Source organism: Bison bison, unplaced genomic scaffold (genome assembly GCF_000754665.1).
Source record: "Bison bison bison isolate TAMUID 2011002044 unplaced genomic scaffold, Bison_UMD1.0 scf7180017864472, whole genome shotgun sequence".
Taxonomy (NCBI): domain Eukaryota; kingdom Metazoa; phylum Chordata; class Mammalia; order Artiodactyla; family Bovidae; genus Bison; species Bison bison.
This window is the reverse complement of record NW_011495033.1, coordinates 11,291,979-11,307,697: the sequence shown is the minus strand read 5'-3', so window position 1 is coordinate 11,307,697 and position 15,719 is coordinate 11,291,979. Positions and strand designations below refer to the sequence as shown.

The window sequence follows — 15,719 nt, the reverse complement described above, 5'->3', positions numbered from 1 at the left end:
CAAAGAGAACCATTTCACCTCTGGAAGGGAGGAGTAACAAGTAGGGTGAAGGGACCTGAGTATGACCTTTGCCAAAAAGAGACATTCATTGTTGTGCTTGTCCGGGCTCCACCCTGGGATGTGATCCCTGTGTGTGGTCTCACGGTTGTTCACAGTCATGCGATGTGTGCCTCACCCGCTGTGGTTCCTAATTGCTTTCTAAGTGGCAGCCAAGAATGGCAGAGGGAAAATTTCTTTCTGTTGCATCCTAGGCCCCTCAGTGTCTCCTTCCTCCTGATTCCCACGCCACCTCCTTCCTCGTGTTGGCCTCTTCCTTGCTTCAGTAGGACCACAGAGGTCTGGGTAGGTCTTAGGAAAATCAGGTTGTTTTGAGTCTGCTGTTCCTTTGTTAACCATGTCATATAAAAAGGCACCAAGAGGCAAGAGACAGGTAATGATACACATGGTGTTTTTTTATATTCATAATTTTGTTTATTTATTTATTTTGGCTGTGCTGTGTCTTCATTGCTGTTCAGGCTTTTCTCTAGTTGCAGTGCTCGGGCTTATGGCAGAGGCTTCTCTTGTTGCAGAGCACAGGAGTTAGGGCGTGAGGGCTTCAGTAGTCACAGCTCCCAGGGTTTTGAGCACAGGCTCAATAGTTGTGGCGCACGGGCTTATTTGCTCTTCAGCATACACATGGTGTTTTGATAACTCTGTGTTATGACTTGGCATCAACATGCAAATGATTGTGGCTTTGGGTTTTAATGCCCTGGTGACTGTCCTCTCAAGGTGAGTTTTTCTGTACCCTTTCTTATTTAATCCAGATCTGGCCTCTGTGTTCCAGTGATATTATTTCTCCTAGCCTCTGTAGAGCCTGCAGCATACTAATAATGTCCCCTGTCCCTGTTAAAAAAATAAATGTCCTAACCTCAACACCCTTGACTTGAAAGCCAGCCTGCATATAAGCTGTTTTCAGATTTCAAAATTGTAAAATAAACAGGCAATTCCTTGTTGGTTTTGTTTTTGTCATTTAGTAGCATGCAGAAATTTTTCCCAAAAAGCTATGGTCATTTAAGTAGAAATTTGATCAAAGATGTTATTGATGTGATATCTGGGAATAAATGTGCAAATGCTCTATTTACTCAGACTCTGGTTTGGTTGTATTTTAAAGTAAAGTAAATGAGGTTGAGTCACCAAGAGGATGATGCAGAGCAGGTGACCATTCTAAGCTCCCTCCTACCCCTTCTCCCGTTCCTCGTTTCCTCCACCTGCAGGTTGTAGATGAGCACGAGAGTGTGGAACAGAGTCGGCGTGCACAAGCTGAGCCCATCAACCTGGACAGCTGTCTCCGAGCTTTCACCAGCGAGGAGGAGCTGGGGGAGAATGAGATGTACTACTGCTCCAAGTGTAAGACCCACTGCTTGGCAACCAAGAAGCTAGATCTCTGGAGGCTTCCCCCCATCCTGGTATGTTACAACCCCACCTCTGAGAGAATAGCAGTCTAGCTTGAAGGAAAGAAGCTGTGAACAAATAAGAATTTTTGAGAATAATCTTTCTTGCCACAGTGTTTAAAATGCTTTTCCTGGGAATTCCCTGGCAGTCCTGTGTTTTGGACTCAGCAGTTTCATTGGCAATTCAGTCCCTGGTCAGGGAACTAAGATCCCACAAGCCACGCAGTTCAACCAACTATTTACATACATAAAACACTTTTGCTAGTGTACGCAGACCTGAATTGTCCTACATACATTTACTAGTTTTGTATCCTAAAGAGGGTACAGCCTCCAAGGGAAGAGAAGTCATATGGACCAGTAACTGCAGTTGAGTGAGACATGCGAGAAGTGCCCCACGTGGTAAAGCCTGGTGAAGTTGAACTTCAGGAGAAGGTGAAAGCACTTCTAGCTCTAGGGAGAGAGGAAGCTTGAGGTTTGCGCTTTACAGACTATAGAAGAGCAGGGAGCCTGAGCCTCCGGTCCCGCTGTGCTTGGTCACATAGGCGCAGACACCGCTGAATTAAATGTGTGTGCACCAGGTACACAGGGCCAATGTGTTCTTTCTGATTTGATGCACTTCTGCCTTCTCCATCCATGGATCAGGAGACTCTCCTGTTGATTGTCAAGAGTTGGAGTGTCAGTTCTTCCTATTCATTTAAGAAAGCTTTTTTCCATAAGGGAGGAAATCATATTGATAACCAGACCTTGCATCTATTATTTTATTCATATCTTCTTCCTACCACTCTGTGAGACTGAATGTAGACAAGAACAACTCCCCAGGGAAGGAAGCACAAGAAATTACTAACAGGGATTGGCTAGCTCCAGGGATAGCTTCTCTGGTAGCTCAACTGGTAAAGAATCCACCTGAAAATGCAGGAGACCCCAGTTCAACTCCTGGGTCAGGAAGATACCTGGAAAAGGGATAGGCTACCCACTTCAATATTCATGGACTTCCCTGGTGGCTCAGCTGGTAAAGAATCCGCCTGCAATTCTGGAGACCTGGGTTTGATCCCTGGGTTGGGAAGATCCCCTGGAGGAGGGCATGGCAACCCACTCCACTATTCTTGCCTGGAGAATCCCCGTGGACAGAGAGGAGCCTGGCAGGCTACAGTCCATGGGGTCGCAAAGAGTCAGAGACAACTGAGCGACTAAGCACAGCACAGGGATGGGAAGCTGAGCATAGGGACAGGCTTGAGAACAGGTAGGTGGGAAGGGGTAAGGTTTATTTTTTTTGATTGAGGTATGTAGTTAACATGTAGTTAAATTCATAGATTTAAAATACCTAGTTTGATGAATTTTGACAATTATTTATACTCATATGACCATCAAATAAAACATATCACGTATCATGAAGTATCAGCATTTATAAAACTGTGTTTTTGAGACAGGAGACTCAGGTTCAATCCCTGAGTTGGGAACATCCCCTGAAGAAGGAAATGGAAACCCACTCCAATATTCTTGCCTAGGAAATCCCACAGACAGAGGAATCACTCTGGCAGGCTCCAGTTCAGTCCATGGAATCACAAAGAGTCAGACATGACTTAGCAACTGAACACAAAGAATAATGAGGAGTAAATGTTATATTGATAGCTCGATGGGCTTTTGTTACATCCACATACCAGCGTGGCCCTTAGAGAGGGATTCGCTTTATGTAAATAGTAAATAGTTAAGCATTTAGGGTAGAGGTAGCCACCCAAATATCTGTGCCCACAATCAGTTCAGTTCAGTCACTCAGTCATGTCCGACTCTTTGTGACCCCATGGATTGCAGCACGCCAGGCTTCCCTGTCCATCACCAACTCCCAGAGCTTACGCAAACTCAAGTCCATTGAGTCAGTGATGCCAATGAGATGGTGATCCAACCATCTCATCCTCTGTCGTCCCTTTCTCCCGCCCTCAATCTTTCCCAGCATCAGGGTCTTTTCCAATGAGTCAGGTCTTCACATCAGGGGGCCAGAGTATTGGAGTTTCAGCTTCAGCATCAATCCTTCCAATGAATATTCAGAACTGATTTCCTTTAGGATGGACTGGTTGGGTCTCCTTGCAGTCCAAGGGACTCTCAAGAGTATGCTCACGATAGGGAGCATAATAACACTGTGTTTAAGCCTGAAGAAATTCATTGCTTTTGAAAAGAAAGAGAGAAGCCAGAAAGGAGAAGGAAGATTCTTATGCTCTTCAGGACAGTGAAACCCCCTGATCTCAGCCAACAGAAATGTTAAGAAAAGAGAGACCTCCTGTTAGAGGCTGGGTAACTTTCATCTGTTAAAAACGCCTCCACTTTTCTTCAAATGATTCAGTCTGTAGTATTCTAGCCTCGTGTATTTGTGAATGGATGATATTGGAGAGAGGTAAGGGTCAGTGTGAGTCACAAGCCCAGAGGACATGGAAGAAGAGGCTCCTTTGATGTTGAAGACATTTGGGAGAGAGTTTGGATGTACACCGATTATGAAATTAGGGAGATTACCGTTTTAGCCACATAGCTAAAGGTCAGTGGCCTCTTAACTAGGTTACATAAGAACATATATTCTTTGGTGGGGGGAAAGACATATTTTTGGAACATATACAAATGTTTTAGACTTTTTTTTAGTGTGTAATTTGTGTCTTCAGAACACGTTAATACAACTGTTTTCTCTTCTTCTCCAGATTATTCATCTCAAACGATTTCAGTTTGTAAATGGTCGATGGATAAAATCACAGAAAATTGTTAAGTTTCCTCGTGAAAGTTTTGACCCTAGTGCTTTTCTGGTGCCGAGGGCCCCAGCTCTCTGTCAGCGTAGACCACTCACACCCCAGGGGGATGACCTCTCTGAGCCCAGGATCCCGACAGGAGAGGTGAAGAAAGCAGACGCTCAGAACTCCGCTGGGGAAGATGTCGTGCTCCTGAGTAAGAGCCCGTCCTCACTGAGTGCCAACATCGTCAGTAGTCCTAAAGGTGAGGAACCCAAAGCTCACTCCGGAGGGGGCCCTTCCTGGGCCCTCTAGGCTGCATGTTTCCCTCCGTCTTCCACTCTAGAGCAACAGCTTGGTTGTACCAGGATCCTTCTGGACTCAGTACATTTGAGCTGTTTGAGTTTTAGCAAGAGATACAGCCTCACTAAATCTCTTTTCTCATTCATAAAAAGAAGAAAATACTCAGTTCACAGAGTGAGAAATTGATACATCAAGAATTAAGCACTGTAGAGACTTCCCTGGTGGTCCAGGGGTTAAGAATCCGCTTGCAGTGCAAGGGTCCAGGGTTCAGTGCCTGGTGGGGGGACTAAGCTCCCACCTGCTGCAGGACGACTAAGCCTAAGCACCTCCACTGCTGAGCCCGGGCACTGCAAGGAAGGTCCCTCATGCCGTAACCAGGACCCAGTGCAGCCAAATAAATAAATATTATTAATAAAATGGAGAGTAAAGCACTTTACATAGCTCCTGGCATTTGGTGATTATGAATGATAGTTGTCATCCTTGTTTGCTTATATCAGAGGTTCTCAAAGTAAAATTTGGGGAAACCCCTAGAGGGTGCCTGAGACCCTTTCTGAAGATCAGAACTGTTTTCATAAAAATACTAAGTATTTGGGAATTCCCTGGCAGTCTGGTAGTTAGGACTCAGCACTTTCACTGCTATAGCCCCAAGTTCAGTCCCTGGTAAAGAAACTGAAGATGCCACAAGCCATACGGTACAGCCAAAAAAAAAACCCAAAAGCTAAGTATTTGCCTTTCCACTCTCATTCTCTCACAGGTTGACTCAGAGCCAACATATATGTGATATTGTCCATGAAATATATGTGTCTTGTGTTTCTCAAATTCCTCAGTTTTAACTTCTAATATGGTAAATATATACATGGTAAATATTGATAAATGGAACTCACAAAAACAAAAGTTCTCAAGATCCTCAGCAATTTTTGAGGGTATATAAGGGAGTCAGGAGCTGTTTGAGACCTGCTCCTTTGCAGGATTGTTGTGAGAGGTAGAAATAGTAAAGTTTCCGATGTCACGCCTTGCAGGAGTAAGTGCTTGATAATTTGTAGTCATATTTTTTAATCTAAAGAAAAATGCATATTTGTCAAACCCCTTCATCTAATATTATTTTGAATTGAATCTGCCCTAAATCATCTTTCTGCTCTTTTTCTAAGTCCATACTTAACTGTACTTCACATTTTCAGGACATTGCTGCCTTGAGAGGGTTGGCATTGAGGAAGACAAGAATGTAACTTATCGGCCACATAATAGGAGTAAAGCCTAGCCAGTCAGGATGCCCCTGGCTTTACCTTTTTGTGTACACTTGTGCAGTTGACTGCAGAATTAGCTTTTGGTGGCTGGTTCAATTTGTGACATTTGGATTTATCTTTTATTCCCTTTCACAGGTTCACCATCTACATCAAGAAAAAGTGGAACCAGCTGTCCCTCCAGCAAAAACAGCAGCCCTAACAGCAGCCCTAGGACTTTAGGGAGAAGCAAAGGGAGGCTCCGCCTACCCCAAATCGGCAGCAAAAACAAATTGTCAAGTAGTAAGGAGAACTTGGATGCCAGCAAAGAGAACGGAGCTGGGCATGTTTGTGAGCTGTCTGATGCCTTGAGCCGAGGGCACGTGCTGGGGGGCAGCCAGCCTGAGCTGGTCACCCCGCAGGACCACGAAGTAGCTTTGGCCAATGGATTCCTTTATGAGCATGAGGCATGTGGCAATGGCTACAGCAATGGTCAGCTTGAAAACCACAGTGAAGAAGACAGTACTGACGACCAAAGAGAAGATATTCATGTTAAACCTATTTATAACCTATATGCAATTTCGGTAAGTGGTTTCTTGTATGATTTTTGGAATGATCTACCTTTTCAGTGGTTGGTTTGTTCATCTTCATTCATTCATCATTTTTTCAGAGCCTGCTCATTTGCAAGGCATTGAGCTTGGTGATAGACTAAGTTAGCAGTAAATATCTTGGCCTTTTGGGTAGAATTCAAGATGCTCACAGTTTAATAAAGGGAACAGTCATGTAATATTCTAGGTGGAGTCACAGGCTTAAGCCATTCAGAAGTGTGTGTTTCTGAGGGAGTTTTGCTTTCCAAAAATAATTACAAAAATAGAATGGTAAGATTCAAAGTTTTAAAATTTTCAGTTTTCCTTCTTGGTTTGTTTTTGGAAGAAGGAAAACACTTCTCCTTGGATTGGATCCTGGTACTTGCCCTGGCCTGAGTATTGTCGACTACTAACACACCTCCACTTCCTTCTCTCTTGCAGTGCCATTCAGGAATTCTGGGCGGGGGCCACTACGTCACTTATGCCAAAAACCCAAATAGCAAGTGGTACTGTTACAATGACAGCAGCTGTAAGGTAAATGTCCCCGATCTTTTATAAAAGAAACAGAAATGTCAACAGATCTAGAAGACATTTGTTGAAATAATGGATTTTCTCCAGAATTATTGTTTAGTCACTAAGTCATGTCCTACTCTTTGCAACCCCATAGACTGTAGCACACCAGGCTCCTCTGTCCATGGGATTCTCCAGGCAAGAATGCTGGAGTGGGTTGCTATTTTCTTCTCCAAGGGATCTTTCTGGACCAGGGATCAAACCCGTGTCTCCTGCATTGGCAGGCAGATTCTTTACCACTGAGCTACTAGGAAAGCCCTTTCTCCTGAATAGAAAGTAGTTGTTTCTGTTAGAATCCATATATAGATGCCTTCAATATAAAGGAATAAAAGTGACATGCAGGGACTTCCCTGAAAGTCAGTGGCTGAGACTTGTCAGGGCCTGGGTTCCATCCCTGGTCAGGGAATTAAGATCCCACAAGCCACACAGCATGCCCCTTCACCCCAAAAAAGTGATATGCAGAGCAGAAAATGAAAACAGTGAAAAAATAGAAGGTATTGATTAATAAGAAAAAGTTCTTATCTTTTGAGCTATTAGAATTTAAAGAAAGTGAAGTCGCTCAGTCGTGTCCAGCTCTTTGCGATCCCGTGGACTGTAGCCCACCAAGCTCCTCTGTCCATGGGATTCTCCAGGCAAGAATACTGGAGTGGGTTGCCATTTCCTTCTCCAGGGGATCTTCCCGACCCAGGGATCCAACCCGGGTCTCCCACGTTGCAGGCAGACGCTTTACCCTCTGAGCCACCAGGGAATCCCATTAGAATTTAATGTGTTATTTTGTTTTCTATCATTCTTTTGACTTGTCTATGGCCTGTATATTTTCCCAAAACCAAACATTGAAAATAATGGTTCTTATTTTAGGGGCAGGTATGAGAAAGCCAAAATATTAAGCTGATTGGAAGCGATCAGTTTTAGTCATGAAAGAGGGTTGGTCCTCCCTTCCCTGGTGAGGATGTAGAGTCAGCGTGTGTGCTGTGTGCTTAGTCGCTCAGTTGTGTCTTGAACTGGGGCCCGCCGGGCTCGTCTGTCCATGGGGATTCTCCAGGCAAGAATACTGGAGTGAGTTGCATTCCCTCCTCCAGGGGATCTTCCCTACCAGGGATTTAACCCAGATTTCCCACATTGCAGGCAGATTATTTACCGTCTGAGCCACCAGGGAAGCCCAGCTTTTTTGTTAAAGACTTTTCTTGCTCCTCCAGGAACTTCACCCTGATGAAATTGACACCGACTCTGCCTACATTCTTTTCTATGAGCAGCAGGGGATAGACTATGCACAATTTCTGCCAAAGATCGATGGCAAAAAGATGGCAGACACAAGCAGCATGGACGAAGACTTCGAGTCTGATTACAAAAAGTACTGCGTGTTACAGTGAAGCTACCACTCTGGCTGCTGGGTAGACTGGTGATGAGGGAGATGGCTCCCTGTAGCTGACATTTGGCAAAAGCATCGCTGAAAGGCAAGCTCAATGTGTACTTATTTTATCCTGTGACCCTGAAGCACAAAACTTAAAAAAACTCTAATTAAAATAGCAGTTAACATACCAGTAGTAATAATTTTGTTTGGAAGTGTTTCACGTAAGCTCCCTGGTAGAGAGCTTTCAGGCAGAGCCCACCACTAGCCTGTAAACTAAAGGGTTTGGCACCAGCCACCTGGGACCAAATAAGAACTAAATTGTGCTTGTCCAGACACGAACAACCCTGTAGCGAATATAGTTTACCAATAATCATAACAGAATACTACGAATCTCCTTGGAGTCAAAGTAAAACAAAAAATTGTAGTGTTGTCTGGGGACGACATGATATGCTACCTCCTTTTTCCTGAAGTTTTATTCCATTGTAGCCACTGACACGATGGAGAAAGCGAGATCATGAAGGCGTGTGAAGGATTCTTACAGCATGGACACAGATTTTTCAATTTACGTTTTAAGGCATTTCCCCACCCTTTCTATATCTTCATTGCTTTTTGTTTCTGTTGTTGTGTCATTGTAGTAGAGACATGTATAAGTGGTCAGTCTGAAAGGGAGGCTCTCTTAAGAGCTGCGTGCCTTCTCCCCAGGGCCTTGGTTGGGAGACCCTGTAGGAAAAAAAAAAAACATCGTGGGAGATCCAGCTAAAATAGCCCTCCAGATAGAGGCAGCTTGCACTGAGGGTACTTCAAGTGCCCTCAAAAACGTTTCCCCCCACTGCTGAGAGTGGGAGGGGAGTGGCGGCCGACATCGACACCATCCTTCCACGCACTGTTGCGCAGTGTCTGAGAGGGGACGGGGCCACAAAGCTAGATGGTGTTTTGCAGTTAGTGGTTGTTTGTTCTTTGTTTCTTTGTTTTGCACTTTAAAAAAAGAATACGTGCAAATGAACTTTGCAGAACTTGTTCATATTTGATGGCTGTAAGGGCTATAAATTAACTTGATGGGGGTATTTTCCCCTATCATATTAAATTTAAAAACAAAATATATCCCAAACGTTGATAATGTATAAGTATTTTTAATGCAGTTGGGGGATTTAGGAAGTAAACTTTTTGTTTGCATCTCCATTTGCTTTCTTTTTAAACAGTTCTGGTCATCAAAAGTTATGTTTCTTTGCTTACTTCATTTTATCCTCCAATAATTCAAGACTGGAACAAAAATATAAATGTTATTTATTTCAGGCAACATTTTTTTTCTGTGTTGTTTCTAAATATATATTCAAGGTAAATATTTCACTTTTTTTATTCATCTGGACCCTGGAAGTTGATTCTCATTAATTGTCAGATTCCATTACCCTTCCTTCCTCATAGATAGTAGGTACCAATGTAATTAAGCATTTGTGTTTTGATACCTAAGGTCAATTACTAACCAATTCTCAGAGCATTTAGAAAGGTAAATGGCTGAGTTGAAAGCCTATTCAGAAGAAGAATATAATTGCAAGTAGGAAGGGTTGGCCTAAATGCTATAATATAATGAAGTCAGACAAAACGCAGACTTTAGAGTTTCATGATTTTCAGTGTATAAAATCTGTCCATTCCTAACTGGACAAGTCCCATGAAAAAGTGGAAGATTTTAAATAATTTCCTTACAGATGTTTTATTTAAGCAGGTAGCACAATCTACTAATGTTGTTTGATCTGTGTTTGTTACATTGGTTGTAATTAATTTTTTTAATTCATGACTAGCAGAAAATTTATTAAATTAACTAACTACATTCACCTTGTAAATTACTGTATAAAACTTGTTGACAATGCACTGACTTTAGAAAGATGTTAATGTACATAAATAGAGTGTAAATAAAATAGTGTTGATGTACTGAAATATGAACTGTATAAAAAAGTATTGGTAATTGTATATGGAGTGTACCTGTTTCTCTGTAACTATTATCCAAACAAATTAAATACTGTGGATGCATCTATGTGCTCTTTTTCCTCTATACAAGTAAACACAAAAATGTCAAATTCTTTAGCCTTCCTCTCTGTGACCCTGTTTTAATTCTCCTATTTGAATACCTACCTGACTTACAGAGTTGGAGGTTCCATCTCTGAGAGAATGGAAGGTATGTTGAATGTAGAACAAGGTACTTGCAGCGACCAGATAAATTTGCTTCACATCCCTGTTAGGAAATTGTTTGGAAGACATTGAAAGTGTTCAGGAGAAGAGTAGCTTGCTCATTTGAAACAGAATTGAAGGAGTTTTTGCAATAGTTTTCATGCAGATTAAGGAATAAAGTGAAGAAGAGATGCACTTCTTACACAATGCCTGGAGATGATCCTTAGTTTATAGAGGACACTGAGAAACCAGGGATATATCCCAGGTTGTCATTCCAAGATGTCTCCAGGGAGACCATTCACAGTGTTAAGAAGAGTTGAAGATTTAGAGTTATGGAACCTTCACATTCAGTCCTGTTTATTTACTTTTAAAATCATAATACCTGCCTCTTGGGCTCATTTTTAGGAAATGAGGTATACAAATGCCTGACACAGTTTCTTGATAAGTGCTCAGTGAATGTGAAATCCTACCCCCATGAGATTCAGTCCTATTTGACAAGGAGATTTATGTATTCGCTTATTACGCTGACACTCAAAGAATTTCATATCTCTCTGCTTACATTCTCCAAAACACAGGAACAAAACATTAAAAATGTATAGAATGAAACATGTTGAATCAGCAGCAGTAGGAGCTTGTTTAAGGAAACAAATAAACAGAAAAAAGATCCAAAATGAAGCACCACTTCTAAAGTGCAGTCTGTGTCTCTGGCTTTTTAAATGACCGCCTTGAATATCTTCATCCTTATATCTCAAGCATTGTTCCTGGCACACAGGAAGTCAGTTATATATAAAATAATGTTTTACTGAAAAAATAAGAATAAGGGACAACTTTGGAAAGAAACAGCATAGAAAGGCGGATGGGTGTTTGACTTCTAGTTCTGAATGGCCCTGTAAATTGAGAGTGGTCATCAGCCTCCCAGCCCCTCTGGCTAAGGCAATTCAACATGGAATCTCTCTTCCACTTGGTGGCATTGCTCACTTCATTGTATATACCATTGAACAGGAGCAAGTGGATGCATTGGCTTATTTTCCATAACTGTTCTAAAGGTTAAATAAGAATTTTAATAGGCTACAGCCAGAACGTGCAGCTTAGGGAACAAAGATCCCAGCTTTCCTTGATGATGTATCACCAGGTAGGTTCCTTAGTATTGAAATCACAAGGTCAGAAATGTACCTACCTCATGGAGAAGGAAATGGCAATCCACTCCAGTATTCTTGCCTGGAGAATCCCATGGACAGAGAAGCCTGGTGGGCTACAGTCCGTGGGGTCACAAAAGTCAGATACGACTTAGTGACTAAAGCACCACCACCACCAGTAACAGCTTGCAGGCAAGCACATCCAATAATACTGACTGATCTAAGGTCCTTCTGAATTTCAACGCTCCACACAGTCCTTCCTTTGAGAAGGAAAAAAACCTTACTCTTCTTAGTCCTCCCACTACATTATTACTATATCAGCATATTTAAATACTTTATTGAAATATGACTGAAATAAACTACACATATTTAAAGTGGACAGTCTGAGCAGTTTTGACATACACGTACCCAGGAAAGCTTCTGGAGTAGGAAATGGCAACCCACTCCAGTATTCTTGCCTGGGAAATACGACAGGTAGAGAAACCTGGTGGGCTACAGTCCACAGGGCTGCAAAGAGTCGGAGACGACAGAGCACATGAGCACAGGAAAGGATCACATCAATCAAGATGGTGAGCAACCAATCATTCCTGTAAGTGTCATCCTATTTTGTTGTAATCCTTGCTTCTTGCCCACTTTGCTCCTAGACAACCACTAATCTACTTCCTGCCACTATAGATTAGTTCACATTTTCCAGAATTTAAATAGAATCATAGAGCATGTTCTTTTTTGTGTGTAATCTGGCTTCTTTCATTATGATTTTGAGTTCATCCATATTGCAACATTTATCAGTAGTTGATTTCCATTTTATTTTTGAGAACTATTCTGTTGTAGAATTCCACCATCATTTGTTTATCTCTTCACCTGTTAATGGATATTTTCGTTGTTTACAATTTTTGGCTATTAAAATACACAGAATGCTGTTAAAAAAAAAAAAAAATGTACCTACCTCAGCGATGAGAGACCCATACAAGATGGTGCAATAAAAAGAGGCTGCCAGGCTTCCCTAGTGGTCTAACGGTTAAGAATCCACCTGCCAAGGCAGGGGACGTGGGTTTGATCCCTGGTTCGGGAAGATCCCACAGGCTTCGGCGCAACTAAGCCCTCATGCCTGGAGCCCATGCTCCACAAGAGAAGTCACCACAATGAGAAGCCCGCGCACCTCGATGAAGAGTAGCCCCCGCTCACTGCAACTAGAGAAAGCCCTCAGGCTGCCACAGGGCAGCCAAAAGTTAATCTTTAAAAAACAATGAGAAAAACGCTGCCTTTAGATTTCGTAGCAGTGGAAAGCAAGGTAATAAATACTGCAGTCGTTGCACCTTCAGAGGCTCATAGGGGCTAGGTTGGGAGCAGAGTGTCAGAGAAGCTGGTCCCGCCGTGGAGAAGGGAACAATGGGGACTGGTGAGTTCTAGGGCACCCATCCTACCTGAGGCTGCATTTGATTGTTGCCATGAAGGAATGCGGGCCCCAGCGTTTCCAAACCTCTTCCACCCCACAGAGAAGCCAGAAACCCAGGTATTTATACAGAACATCCAATTTAGAAATGTTGGCAGGGCCTTGTTTTGTTAATTTTTAAACATTGTACTGTCTAAGTAAAAGTTATTTGCAAGCCAGATACTAGCCACTGGTTTTATGCCCTCTGGTGAGTAGAAAGCCTTGGAGTCCATTATCAGGGTCAGATTCTGCCTCTTGCCATATTACAACTATGCACTAAAACAAGTTATTAATTTTTGTTTTTTTCATTCCAAGTGTGTTTATGTCTTCTCTCTTTTATTCTTTTTTTAACTTTTATCTTATATTGGAGTACAGCCAGTTAACAATGTTGTGATGGTTTCAGGTCGACAGCAGAGGGACTCAGCCACACATATACATGTATCCATTCTCCTCCAACGGACTGGTTCCAAATTGGGAAACAAGTACATCAAGGCTGTATAGTGTCACCCTGCTTATTTAACGTATATGCAGAGTACATCATGCGAAATGCCGGACATCCAGCACAAGCTGGAATCAGATTGCAGGGAGAAGTATCAATAACCCCAGATATGCAGATGACACCACCCTTAGGCCAGAAAGTGAGAAGAAACAAGAGCCTCTTGATGAAAGTGAAAGAGGGGAGAAAAACCTGGCTTAAAAGTCAACATTAGGAAAACAAAGATCATGGCATCCAGTCCCATCACTTGATTGCAAATAGATGAGGAAACAGTGGAAACAAGTGACAGACTTTATTTTCTTGGGCTCCAAAATCACTTCAGATGGTGACTGCAGCCATGAAATTAAAAGACACTTGCTCCTTGGAAGAAAAGCTGTAACAAACCTAGACAGCATATTAAAAAGCAGAGACAGTACTTTGACAACTAATGTCCATCTAGTCAAAACTATGGTTTTTCCAGTAGTCATGTATGGATGTGAGAGTTGGACCATAAAGAAGGCTAAACACCGAAGAATTGATGCCTTTGAACTGTGATGTTGGAGAAGACTCTTGAGAGTCCCTTAGATTGCAAGATCAAACCAGTCAATCCTAAAGGAAATTAACCCTGAATATTCATTGGAAGGACTGATGCTGAAGCTGAAGCTCCAATACTTTGACCACCTGATGCAAAAAGCCAACTCATTAGAAGAGACCCTGATGCTAGGAAAGATTGAAGGCAGGAGGAGAAGGGGCGACAGAGGATGAGACAGTTGGATGGCATCACCAACTCAGTGGACATGAGTTTGAGCAAACTTCAGGAGCTGGTGATGGACAGGGAAGCCTGGCGTGCAGTCCATGGGGTCGAAAAGAGTCGGACATGACTGAGCGACTGAACTAAACTGATTCTCCCCCCAAACTCCCCTCTCATTCAAGCTGCCACATAACCTTGAGCAGAGTTCCATGTCCTATAACAGTAAGTCCTAAAACAAGTCCTTCACACCCTCAGATTTCTCATGCCCAATGAGAATACCACTTCAAAATGTTATTAGAAGGAATAAATAATGAATGTAAATAGGCACAGGCCCTGCCACCTATTGGGTAACCAAGTCACAGTATTCTTTCCCCACTTAGAGCAGCAGAACGCAGGTATACCATAACTAATACTGGGATCAAACTCATTACCAGTCAAGAAGCATACGACATAGGAGTGCATGTACAGAGCTCTGCGCTCGGTTCTCTAGGGGCAGCTGTTCCTAATCTGTCAATTCAAGAGCACCATCAAAATCAGCTAGGAATTGGGCCTCCCTGGTGGCTCAGTGGTAAAGAATCCCCCTGCCAATTCAAAAGACAGGTTCGATCCCTGGTCTAGGAAGATCCCACATGTGGCAGAGCAACTAAGTCCATGCACCACAATTACTGAGCCTGTGCTCTAGAGCCCAAATGCCACACGCCCTAGAGCCTGTGCTCTGCAACAAGAGGAGCCCCGGTGATGAGAAGGCTATGCCCTGCAACTAGAGTGTAGCCCTCTTCTCCAAAGCTAGAGACAAGCCTGCCCAGCAACAAAGACCCAGCACAGCCAAAAATAAATTAAAAAAAAAAAAAATCAACTAGGAGTTTGTTAAACCTGCTGTTTCCAGAGTTCCACCCACATTGTCATGTAATATCTGTGCTCTCTGCCTGTTGACACCCAGATTTATGAGATCATCTCCTTCCACGCAGTCCAAATCTCCGCATTTTAGTAAGTTCTCAGGGGAGATTCTTTTGCAACCGGTTGGCACTGTCCTGCAGACTGGTCATTTGTGGAAACCACCTCTTCAGAGAATGACTCAACTTCCAGTCTAATTAGGGAAGGATGGTATGCTCATGCACACGAGTAAGGGGGATTGGTAGATATAATTGTCCCGGATGAAGTGCTGACCAAGGACGGTAGACAGTAGCTGTTGGCAGAGTACTTAAGGAAAATCATATAGGAAGAGGGAGTGAGCTATGCCATGAAGCAAAACCAGGATTTTCTCTTTTTTTTTTTTTCCAACTTTTTATTTTGTATTGGGATATAGCTGATTATACCCCAATTATAAGAAAGCCTTCCTCAGCAATCAATGCAAAGAAAAGGAGGAAAATGATAGCATGGGAAAGACTAGAGATTTCTTCAAGAAAATTAGAGATACCAAGGTAATATTTCATGCAAAGATGGGCGCAATAAAGGACAGAAACAGTATGGACCTAATAGAAGGCGAAGATATTAAGAAGAGGTGGCAAAAATACACAGAAGAACTGTACAAAAGAGATCTTCATGACCCAGATAACCACGATGGTGTGATCACTCACCTAGAGCCAGACATCCTGG

The 15,719-nt window shown here is 42.6% G+C and overlaps 1 protein-coding gene and 1 long non-coding RNA gene across 2 annotated transcripts in view; one reads left to right on the top strand and one right to left on the bottom strand.

The window, feature by feature from the left end:
- Window positions 1–10,238, top strand: part of USP32 (ubiquitin specific peptidase 32) — a 204,900-nt gene extending 194,662 nt beyond the window's left edge. The window contains exons 30-34 of the mRNA XM_010861577.1: window positions 1,254–1,445; window positions 4,112–4,400; window positions 5,818–6,242; window positions 6,687–6,779; window positions 8,012–10,238. Of these exons, the coding sequence (XP_010859879.1) occupies window positions 1,254–1,445; window positions 4,112–4,400; window positions 5,818–6,242; window positions 6,687–6,779; window positions 8,012–8,185 (1,173 nt within the window). The 3' untranslated portion in view covers window positions 8,186–10,238. The remainder of the gene's footprint in view (window positions 1–1,253; window positions 1,446–4,111; window positions 4,401–5,817; window positions 6,243–6,686; window positions 6,780–8,011) is intronic.
- LOC105004062 lies at window positions 9,342–13,210 on the bottom strand. The gene is made up of 3 exons (XR_827183.1): window positions 12,890–13,210; window positions 10,294–10,393; window positions 9,342–9,426 (listed from the first exon to the last, which is right to left on the bottom strand). It is a non-coding gene; the product is annotated as an uncharacterized LOC105004062 (long non-coding RNA).
- Between the last annotated feature and the right edge of the window lie 2,509 nt (window positions 13,211–15,719).